Below are 11,792 nucleotides of genomic sequence, written 5' to 3'. Positions count from 1 at the left end.
TTCAAGAGATGTAGCTGAGCCATGGATCCACTACGCCCTCACTCACACAACAAGATAACCATCAGAGTGGAAGGAGACTCGAGGACTTACGTGTCTGTTCCTTGATAACAGAGGCATTTTGGACACCTGCGACGACCTCTCCAGTAATGCTAGAAACCGCTTTTGCTGCGGATTCGAGGCTGCTAAGACATCGTGAGCCATTACTCGCCTTCACTCGACTGGCCACCACCAGCTGAGTCGTGGAACCCGAAATCTCCAATGCTGCAACTATCAGTCGCTCCAATTTGCCACCTTTATTTGTTACTATGGCATCGGCAGTTTCGCTAAGTGGAAAAAAAATATCTGGTCAATTGGCTGGTTTTCCGATTGGTTTGTGCTAAATTAATGGGGGGTGTAGTGCAATTAAAGTTTGAGAAGAATTTGAGTGATTATCCGGCTCCCTTGTTGGCTAATTAGAAGCAAATAAGGCATTTAAAACATAATTCAAGGTTGTAAAGCCATAAAAATGAAAAAAGAGAGGAATCGAGGTGAGTCGATTTCCAAGTCAACAGCTCGAACATTCACAAGTAAACCAAGAACACATAAAATCGCACTCGGATTAAATGAGACCATAAACCCGCTAAGGTGACCTTTCAAAACGAAAAAACAAACAATTCTTGAGGCCAAATCTTACTCGCGATTTCACTACAAATTAAACGAATATAAACAGGCTTTGTGTTAGTAATATGCTAAGGACCAAAAAATTTGCCTCCAATCTGATTGGTCAATATCAAAAGAACTCAATAAATGATTGACCTAGGCCAATAAAGTTTTGACTTCAGTCCGTCAAGCCAGTGAGAAATTGGAAGAACATTTGTAGTAAAAGAATGAGAGTGAAAAAAGGCAATAAACATACACTAGAAGATTAGCTCCTGCACCAACAGACTTCGCAGCGGAAAAAAGTCCCTCGGTCCATCGGTTATGACGTTTGTAGAACTCTTTCACGGTCGCGGTTCCCTATAAAAAGAGAATAAACAAAACAAGAACTTTGCTACTTGATACATTGGACATTAGGCCATGGCTAAATCAAACCCCCCGAATGAGAAGTGAATTAAAAACAGGATGCAAAGAAAATTAACTCGTGTCAGAACAAATGCAATACGTTGATTGCTTGTTTAGCCCTCGGTTACAGTAACGGATCGGAGGTAGGCTTGACCTCCAGGCAATGCCACTAGCCCCCAACCTCTACTGTAGATCAGCAATACACATTCTGTCCACATATTATGTATTCTTTCGTCTTTAGAGAAGTCTTGAAACACTACATTGGTGTCAGCGGAAACCAAAACCTATCTTATGGGAAAACTTGCCGAATTCCTATCTGTGAGTGATAAACAGTAAGATGACGGAAGAAGCGCATATTGCTGTGGATGGGGGAATCCCTGACGACCCCTGACAGAAGGGCTGAAAATGATGTCTAGCTTCGATAACCACTCCAGTTCTGTGTTCAGCAGGAATGCTGTTGACAATTGAAGCAAGTGGCACTAGCCGTGAGTCACCTGAAAAGTTCGCTAAGAAGCTGCCTACCATACCTGTGTGACGATAACTATACGAACACGCAATGCTTCCTCCACTACTCTATTAGCTGGATTGAACCCAGATAAATATGTTGGGCAGCACCGAAATAAGAAAAGACGCGAAACCTCATTTCAACAAAACTGTGACAAGCTTCGCTCCTTGTTGCATGACTACTTTTAGGCCAAGGTCTCTACGACTAGCAATGGACACGCTTGATGGCCAGCACATTTACCCGTCTCCGAATCCACTTCACATAAAGGACAAAACTCTAGAGCCAATGAGGTTGCCAAGAGGGATCAATGATGGTGCGATCAAATATCTTCTCAGCTCTGCGGTAATTTGATGACTGGCACGGTTGCTTCGTGTGTTTTCTTACGCTACCGATGAGGTAGTGATGGTTGGTGGAGGGGGTGGACTAAAGGGAGCTCCGAAGACAACGCTCAAAAGAGGAGGGAGATTATGCAATATGCTAATTCTCTTTTTTTTTAGCTCAAGACTACAAAATAGGACACTTCTGGGCTCCGTCATTGCACCTAAGCGGGGCGACCGGGCCTCCGGGTGATGTCAGTGGCCCCAAGCCCCACCCTACATCAATACTACATATTTTTCCTGAGTAGTATGTCTTTCTTTGTCTTCAGAAAAGTCTTCGCGAAATATGATAATTTACACAAGATTTAGCTACATATATGTTTTGATCAAACACTGCAGCTCAATTGGAAAGCTGTGATCATCAACCAGACAGGAATAAAATAAGCATTTTTGCGAAAGCTAAAATTGAGTCAAGCAAAAAATGCTAATTTTTTTCCAATTTAGAATGAAATCAAGTAGTAGGTACTAAAACAATCCAAAACCCTTGGCACCAACGGGCTGTAACAAAGATGGAAGTTTGAATCTACGTGTAATAGTAAACTTATAAAATCTATTTTGCCCAAAGTTGTGGAAATGTTCCATCAACTCTGAAAAAAAATGAAGTTATTCAAGTTTTAATAGGGAGAGGAACGAAGAGACTAATGCCAATCAGAAATATAAAAAGCAGGTGCCTCAATTTCGCTCTGCTAGGTATATGTTGACCTATGAGACGCTTATAACGACTTCAGTAGTACGATCAACCAGGGGGTGACTCCTTTACTGCTTGTGGAATATACAAAAGTAAAACTTTGCCGATTTGCAGTAAGCTACTGTGTAGAATTTTCCCTGAAATTTACTAATCTGTTGTTCTAAAAGTGGCAAGCGTCTTTACAACTTGAAGGTGAGTTCAAAGGAATGAGGGGTGGGCTCGTGACTCTGAAGTGGTGATATGTTTTTAAACTCCATTGGTAAGCTTGACTTCGTTGATCGGGCACAAAATACGCAAAGTTTAGTGAAATTAAGAGTCCAATGTTTATTCTAATGGTATGGAACGCTTTGGTTTCTCTGACCAAAAAAAAACGACCCATGAAATTGCGTACTCTGGCGGTGACCAAACAGAAGGACGGCAGGCGCATCAATTCATTTCACTGTAGTGATTCTGTATAATCAACGGTTAATAGATAATACCAGTGATGAAACTCACTCTCCCCTCGTTGACAATCTCTATCTGTAGATCACACGCCCTAGCAACAAGAATAGAAATGGCGGACATGAGTTTGGTGCAGGAATCAAGAATCTTGCTGTTCACTTCTAGTTGAATACCCGTCATCGAGGTCTTCGATTGTTCTAGCAGCTCCTATCAGTAGAAAACACAAGTTCATCATTATTGGAGTACTAAAAAAAACCCCAGCCTCTTTAATGATGTCGAGTGATTTGTCAAAGTACGCAAATATACTACTGTTAGCGCATCTTTGTGGTATCAACAGCCGAGAAGTATGGATCATATTTCCAAACTTCTAGAAATTTTAAATGAGACTGGTTGCTCCCACGTATGGCAACATGGCGGCACACCTTAAATCTAGCCTCCGCACGCGCTATGAGCTCAGTGGTGCGCTGCATCTCCTGCTCCAAGACCGAGGCCACGTCTTCTTCATTCACATCTTTGATATGTGGCCTCATCTCCTCTGTCAGCACCTGTATTCGTGCTAAAGCTGTCAGCAGACTCTCCACATGACCCAGTACCACTAAATTGCGCCATGCTTCGAAATCGGTGGAGGCCAGGTGAGAGTATATATCAAGGCTGTCGTTGTGGCAACGCTTGCAGAGGGCTAATAGCTCTAAAAAAAAGAGAAGGAATTTAGAACAGGTTAAAAGAGATCCGTGGGCTGGCTAGAGAGCAGAACGCACCATCGGATCTTACAATGTCTGCAGCAGAATTAGCGATGGATTTGGCATGGAGAAGGGTGGCGTTCAGGTAAGAAGAGAGGTGGGCCACGTCTAAAGGCAGTGTTGTAGAATCTATCCAAAGAGAAATGAATGAAATAATTGTTTCATTGAATAAGATGAGATACCAATCTCATGCTTCCGGTTCTGATGTCGCTTCAACTTTCATCTACCCACCCACTGTCACGTCAATGGCACACTTTTAAAGGTAGACATAATAGTAAAAATTGTCCCTCCTGTTGAGGTAAACGCTACCCTGTGGAAGATCCTCCCTATTTCTCATTTCTCCCAAAATTCATTACGTTTTAATCGGAAACATAAGGATATTGACGCATTATCGCATGATTCCTTTAAAATGGTGGCTGTCAAGAAAGGCGGCTGCACCAGTGGGAGGAATAAAAAATGTTTTCAGAATGCCTCATTTATAATAGACTCTGCTGATTCACTACATTCATTTGTGGGCAAGTGTAAACTTAGTAACTACAGACCAAATGACCAGTCGAACAACAAATGCCCTGATTTAGCTAGGATTTAACGAAAAGGAATGCAAAATGGTTATTTTTCCTTACTGAGTTAAGCTGAGTACAAGTAAATGCTGCCCCATCTCCCGTGGCTGATAATAGCCAAATGTCACATATTCGTGACGCCATTTTCCGAGCATCACTTTATATTTTGTAAACCGCATAAATCACCCTGGCACCCTGATAATGCGGGAAGAAGATTAAATAACGTAAGAATCCAAACTAGTTTTTTAAATAATGTCTCATCGAGTGAAGTAAAATGATTCTCATAATTCAGAAGCAAAAACACAAAATAGGGCATTAAAGTCAGTGATGGTGATCAAAGGCAAATTCCTAGTTATCAGTTATCCTCTAATTTTAAACTTTCGCTTCTTAAATTAATTTATATAATTGTTTTGCTCAAATTTTTAAATGCTAAAAAGGAGACCAGTCGAGAAAATTTTTACGCCCTCCCCGAGAGAGGTTTCGCTTGAGTTCACAAATACGGCTTATCTTTCCCAAACAGCATATATTAAAAGTTATGCCAAAACAGCAGACCTGGTCTTGACCCCATTGCGAGGAAACATTTTTAGCTTCACTTCTTGTTGATACACTTGTTTTTTGTTTTAACTTACTTTCTAACGAACATTGTTCAAACCTCCCAATGCCGTTCTCCTGATTTATAGATAAGAATAAACAAAAAAATGGAACAATGGTAACAAATTGCCAAATCTGCGGGATTAGCAGCGATGGAGTTGAGTTTAGGTGATAATAAAACTCTTGACATTACTTAGAGATGTACAATGCAGCTCAAACATCAAAATATTTCCTGATAACGTTTGGCAGTCTTAAAATAAAGGCTGAAAGATGGAACAAAATAACAGGCATGAAGTCTATAGCATAAATAAACAAACAGAGGCTTGAAACTCAATGACAAGACCTTCAAATTCACCAACCCATTTGGTGTGGAGTAAAACTTACTCTTGACATCTGTATCAGAAATAATTCCTTTCAGATGAATCACTTTAGAGGTAGCGGAGTTCGCGAAAGTGTTGACAACATCTGAAGCAAAAAATGGAGTGGAGAATATCTAAGGAACCTGTACTGTATTAGGTAACAACAACAACAGGTATGCACTCGGGAACGCAACAGGCAGGATGAATAGTCCAATGAAGGGGGTAATGTCGGGAGAATCCCTTCTAAGCTCCCCTTACAAGGCAAACTACCGGTGAAAGTTTATAATAAAAAATTGCCGAATTATCAATAGAACGTACTAAACATCTGAGATGGAAAATAACAACAAATTGCATTTTAGGAGGGAATGAAGCCTTCTGTTGTGTTCCTGTAATCCTCTTAGACAGATACGAATGTCGTGCAAACGGGCGAGGATAAAAGGTGCCGTAAACTAAACGTCCTTGGTAAATGAAATTTCCTAAACTACGATCGATGTTATTTCCATGCTTAAGTGTCTACGTCTCATCTACCTGCACAGCTTCGACACTGAACAAATTCTGGGCCCTCCATTAATGATTCAATAGCGCTGGCGTCTTGTTTGGCCTTTAAACACGCAGTCTTGAGCAAGAGGTCACGCATTTCCTGTTCGGCCACCTGGCAAGCGCTTTTCAATTGACTGCTGAAGTCAGGCTTCCTGTTCTCAGCTATCTGAAGGGTGAGACGACTTTCAGCTAACTGGCCTTCCAAGGCACGTAGTTTTTCCTCCCAGGAAACCCGTTCCAACTCCAACGCTGCCAGACGCTGCTACACCGTGAGAAAGAGGGACAGAATGGGAAGGAGGCGAAGTTAACATGGCTGTGTACACACTTGATCGTGCAGTGTATCTATGTTTGCCATGTGCAGATAGATCGAAAACAGACTCGAGAGAAACCGTTTTCCTTCTAACATAGAAGTCAGTTAGCCGCGGTGAGTGTAGCACAGTGGCGCTGCCAATCTGACATCTATCTACGTGTTCTGTGATTCAGGTGGGCCTTTCTTTCTGTGCACCATCTCAATACCTTCGCCATCATCAAGTTGGTTAAATCTTCTACCTCGTCGCATTCAGCTGCACTTAGATTTTTTAAAACACACATGACCAGTGGAGTAGAATAAAAAAGACAAGGCGTTCGGTAGAAGCCATTATATCTCAACTGCATGCATAACCGGTTGTAATCGAGGCTAGAAAAGTGTCCACTTCTGAGACCAACGCACGTGTTGGAGTGACTTTATTTGATGATAAATAACTTTCTTATCCTTCTGTGGAAAAACAATTCAGGACATTCCACTTCAAAATTTAATTTCAAGATTATTTTTTGAAAAGGGGATAGAGGTGACTACCCTACCTTTGCGTCGACTCCGTTTTGGCATGATGCCTCCACCTTAGAAGAGAAAAACACAAAAGGCCTTTTAAAAAGAGTAGCGGCCGAAAATAATTTAAGTGCCACCTCGTCTCCGCTACAGTCGTCAGGCCTTTGACAATAAGATTTACATGTAAAATTCAGCGCTTTTAACGCGTCAACAGGAACAATACTTAGGCCTAAGGAAGTTCCAATGATAACTCAAGACCGAAGCCAGATAAAATAATATAATCCGTCTTATACGCGGGATTTTGGTGCCCTAGAAGAGAGCTATCATGAGAAATGGCCTAACCGTAGGTGCCAAGTGGCGTGAAGCACGCAGTACAGATATGAAAGAAACACAATCGGCAGACTGAAGAATTGTGTGGGTGTTTGCATCTTTGTTGCAAATTGGACTCACATATTTTGGAGGCGGTATAGAATGCATTCACCTAGGGTACTACTACACCAAAGAACGCACTTCTTTAAGGGTGCTAACGTGCTCCGCCCGTAATTTCCCATAGGCACCACTAATCTTCATGAACTTCTCCTCTGAAGCCGCTGCAGCAGCCATTTGATTTTTCACTTGATCGACCAACATTGTCAGTTGCTGCAAGGTGGAAGAAGAGGTGGTGTCATGTCAGCGTCATTTAATTCGGGGGGAAGGAGCCTACCAACGGTCAAAACAGATCCACTTTCTTAGTCCTTGGCTATCAGCACTATCTGGGGAGGATCAAAGGATCATCTAGCAAATCGGTTATCGCTCTTCAAAGCACGCAACTGTGGCTCTATTTCACAAAATGTTGGCACTTTACAAGAAGTGTCAAGGTTGTAGTGAAGCAATGGTGTTGTCTATCGGAAAAATTCTTTAAACTTCTACTAAAGACGCCTCAATTGGTCAGGTGCATAAATGATGATGAAATACAGGAAACAAAGAGCTCTCGTATAGTATTGTGGACCATTTTTTGGGAAACTAATCGCGTCAATTTAATATCTACATTTAAATGTAAACTTAAAATACGTAACCGGGCACTTACCCCAAAACCTAAGAATTTTATGTTTTTTAAAGCTTAATTTGCCGGTTCTAATTCAGTTTTTGCAGTTGCGATAGTGCAGTTCAACTATTTCGTAGCCATCGTCACCTCGAGGCAGCAACTCGCGGTAAACTACAAGGGCGACACAAATGTCACCCAGACAAGGTCTTTTGGCACGTTCACATATGTTTAATCTCACTATCTCTAGGGGCGGTGTAGCATTCTGGGAATAGTTCGACTACTTAACAAAACATTTTGACATGTTAACGGCGTGACGAAGCACTTCACTACTAATTCTAGTAAGTGTCAAGTGGAATGCAGCAACAAGCAGGAATTCAAGGGGCCTGTTTTGAAATACCACCGAAGTAAAGACTTCCTCAAACCGATTGAATGGACGAATTAACTCATTTAGGATTACTTTACCGCCATATCAAATAACCTCTAACAAAATTTACTCGTACCAGAGTTCGTAGAGGTACTAAAGAGGACTTTTACTTAAAAAATTTAGCATCGTGGTAGATTCTCCAAATCCCCACCCGTTTTATGAGACTGTGATCAGCTGGCTTATCGCAAACCAAGTTTTTACGCTGTATTCATTGATAAAAACAATAACAAACCTAAAAAAATAAATAAGAATGACTAGTAAATGCATATTCAAGTCAAGCTATTTGCCGATGAAGTAGTCGTTAAAAAGAAGGAAACCAGCTACGTAATGCCATGACACCTGCAGAATGCACTGGCTTAAAAAATATCTCCGTTGCAAAAATACGAATAAAGTAATGCACAGAATGATTGATTAATCCAGTAAAAAGCTTTAAACGGAACGGCTTGGAATGGAGACAAACCACCTAAAGGTGAAAATGGTGTCATGTTTGTGGCCTTGTAAATAATCGCAGTACAGGCGCAAAATTCATGTGATTTTGGACTGCCAAATTGTGCAGATCAAGAGCAAAAGGTAACAGTGAGATGGAATCAAACCTCATCCTGTCTGGCTTTGACCTGAACCAGTGCCTTTATTTCATCCTCCAGCAAGCGTATACGATCAAGCAGTTGCTCCTGCGTACTTGCTTTCTAGTAGTCAAAGAAAAAAGCCACACACGCGGTTAATGTTTGTAGATAAAAATAAAGTTAGGTTGGATGGGTGCCACAACACTTTAATTACCTCAATTTCCATACGCTGGATTTCTGACCTAAGAAACTCGATTTCCAGCATGTGTTCACGTCTAAAAGCCCAAAGAAGCTGTTACGTGTAGGCAGAACCATTATAGACAACTTGTGTCATATTTGACAGCTGAACGGCGCCAATCTGGCTAGTATACAATTAGTAATGGGAGAAATTGCACTTCTCCTTGTCTTATCCAAAGGGTAATTAAGACCTCTTATCAAAAAGCAAGGCAAAAAATTACAAATCGCGACGCGAAATTACGCAATCAACAAGAAAGTGGGGTTTTGCGGTGGAAAGGTGCCAAAGCTTGGCAGTAGCAGCTGTCGTGTAGGTTCATTTCGACAGAAAATACTATGCTGGCATCAAAATAGTGAACAAATAGAAAACGTAGAAAAAAATTCCAAACTAGAGGGTGACTATGGCAACTGAACTGGATCACATTTGGCAAATTATTTTTCTGGACTAGTGATGCATCCTTTTTCTCATCAATACTTTCGTGTTTCAGATTAAGCTAGTAAACAGTGTAGGTGGACGAAAGCACATGAATAAACAATCCTGGTAAATTAAAAATAGTAAAGGATCTTTTGAAATTAAAAAAGCTTGCTAATAATGGTGCATGATGTAGGGAAGGACAATTAATAATCAAGACGACTTACTGAGGACTTGTAACCGAGGAAGATGAGCGAGATTGTACAGACCCTCCAACAATCGCATCATTGTCACCTGTTCTCCATCCTTCGTTGGCATCGGCGAGGCTCTAAGGTATTTTCAAAAGAAATTTCACCAACACCTCATCCATATTATACGGATTTGACAGGCATAGAATGATAAGTGTCATTCGAGAAAGGATTCAACAGCTTCGTGAAATGCAGTTTTCAAGCAAACATTCTGAGTAGTTGTTACGCCACCGCCATAAGGCATGCCTCATGCGCACAGCGCTTGTATTAAGCATGTCAGACGAAAAAGAGGAAAACGTCAAATGTCAGCACCTTTGAGCTTACTTGATGATTAAAAATGAAACAGAAATATTAACAATGAGTAAAAAACAAGAGCAATGTCTCAAACATCAAACAATCAAAGGAAACTTCTTTTTTAAAGCTGAATGAATAAGAAGTGTAAATTTAGTTATAATTGACTACCTCGGAGGCGCTTAAATCCACCAATTGACCGGTGCCTTCTTCATCGAGTTTTTCAACTACTTCGATGCTTTGTACCCTACTGACGGAATCCAGAAAATCTGGTGGGGACTAAAAGAAGAGGACGTATAATTGTAAAAATGTGTGCTTAAGGATGGCTAAGCATTTTGCCACTAGATAATAGGAAAGAAAAAAAGGGAGACAAATAAGAAAGCCAAAAGGTAGATAGATAGATGGAAAAAGGAGGGAAGAGGGAGAGGTAAGAGGCAGAAAAAGGGGGGAAAATAGAGAGGAGAAATAAAAAGGGCGTATAGAAAAAGAAAATAAATGGGGTCATAAAATAGTTAGATTGAAGTAATAGAAAGGATAGAGAAAAAAAAACAGGGAACGTGAGAGTGACAGAATAGGAATGGGTTGAGAAGGTGTAAAGGAGGAATAGCAGAAGAGAATCAAGAAGGGGGAAAGATGTCAGTTGAGGAAAAAGAGATAGAAGAGGACAAAAGAAAGGTCAACGGGCAAAAAAGACGGCTTACGCTAGGCAAAAGTGGAATCTTGAGGAAGTCACGGATGTAAGCGTAGCTGTTGGCACGTGCAAAGAAGCGTTCTAGCATATGATACAGACGGCTAAATCGTGTCCGCAATAACTCAAGTGATTCTGCAGGCATAAGACTGTGCAACTTAATTATCGCCTTTAACGCCATATCATAAAGAGCGGCACTGTCTCGCACGCATTGAGTGAGTGCCGCAAGTCGGCAGTTGCTGGAGATGCTGGTTGTGGAGGGACTGGATTCTACCTCGGTAAACACCACCGCTTGAAAGTTCAATATAACTTCGAGATAATCCATCACGGCCAGGGCGAAACTAATCCTATTAAAGTAAGGTAGATCCAGCAATCGCACACAATTATCTGGTTAGCATTACATAATGACACAAAATAAGTGCGATCCAGAACCAAACAAATAAATACGAAAAAAAAATTTTGAAAATAGTTTGCCAACAAAAGCAAACCGAAGAGAAAATATGATGGAAAAATAAAAAAAACATTAAAAATATGAGCTTAAAGTTTGAGGTTCAAAACTATGCAAAAAGCTTCAATGAAGCTAATTTTAGAAAAATGACATAAATCAATTAAACTAAAACGGGCAAAACACTTGTCTTTATCAGGTTACGACATACAAGTTATCAGGAGATCGTCCAATTGAGCTCATTATTGCTTGTTGAGATATTTCAAAATCGCCTGGAATGTTGGGATACTAAAAACTAATCATCATCTCATAGGCAAATGTACAGTTCGATGAAAGCCGAATTTCTTTATAATAACGCAACATAATTGACCTATCATTGTACTATATTGACCCGGAAAGGCCGTCTAAAAAAATTTTTGGTTAGAATCACTTACCCACGTACGCTTAATTTCTTCAAAAGTAGCAATTTTCCTAGGTGCGTAACGAATTGCCTAGAAGATATATTTGCAGACAAGATATCGTACTTCTCGATAACCGTTTCGCAAAACCTTGTGAACTACAATTAAATATTTCCAGCATGCAACTTGAATTGTAAGAACTTGCAGCTCGCACGTAGCAGAATACAGAAAATTAGATGTTCTATGTTGATGTGTTCCCAAAATTATCGCGCGGACGTGCTTGGGCTTCGGAGGGACTTCCTGAGGATTTATTGCCTTTTGCATGTGGGCAACCTAACAGTTAATATTATGAAATATTTACTAATGCTTTCGAGTAGGCATCCTTGCCAAACGAAACGGTGGAACTACGGGAAACCAT

The 11,792-nt window shown here is 40.6% G+C and overlaps 1 protein-coding gene across 1 annotated transcript in view; it reads right to left on the bottom strand. All coding sequences in view use genetic code 11, as the record gives it.

The window, feature by feature from the left end:
* Nucleotides 1-11,792, bottom strand: part of EGR_09352 (Huntingtin-interacting protein) — a gene marked incomplete at both ends in the record, with an annotated part of 13,176 nt that extends 1,384 nt beyond the window's left edge. Inside the window, 19 exons of the mRNA XM_024498601.1 lie at nt 91-323; nt 896-996; nt 3,107-3,259; nt 3,475-3,740; nt 3,811-3,921; nt 5,328-5,408; nt 5,831-6,101; nt 6,683-6,718; nt 7,158-7,286; nt 8,689-8,781; nt 8,873-8,933; nt 9,532-9,632; nt 10,015-10,122; nt 10,545-10,878; nt 11,188-11,264; nt 11,300-11,380; nt 11,411-11,467; nt 11,501-11,707; nt 11,736-11,792. Of these exons, the coding sequence (XP_024346982.1) occupies nt 91-323; nt 896-996; nt 3,107-3,259; nt 3,475-3,740; nt 3,811-3,921; nt 5,328-5,408; nt 5,831-6,101; nt 6,683-6,718; nt 7,158-7,286; nt 8,689-8,781; nt 8,873-8,933; nt 9,532-9,632; nt 10,015-10,122; nt 10,545-10,878; nt 11,188-11,264; nt 11,300-11,380; nt 11,411-11,467; nt 11,501-11,707; nt 11,736-11,792 (2,557 nt within the window). The remainder of the gene's footprint in view (nt 1-90; nt 324-895; nt 997-3,106; nt 3,260-3,474; nt 3,741-3,810; nt 3,922-5,327; nt 5,409-5,830; nt 6,102-6,682; nt 6,719-7,157; nt 7,287-8,688; nt 8,782-8,872; nt 8,934-9,531; nt 9,633-10,014; nt 10,123-10,544; nt 10,879-11,187; nt 11,265-11,299; nt 11,381-11,410; nt 11,468-11,500; nt 11,708-11,735) is intronic.

Source organism: Echinococcus granulosus (genome assembly GCF_000524195.1).
Source record: "Echinococcus granulosus chromosome Unknown EG_S00144, whole genome shotgun sequence".
Classification (NCBI taxonomy): Eukaryota; Metazoa; Platyhelminthes; class Cestoda; order Cyclophyllidea; family Taeniidae; genus Echinococcus; species Echinococcus granulosus.
This window is presented reverse-complemented; position numbering and strand designations above follow the sequence as displayed.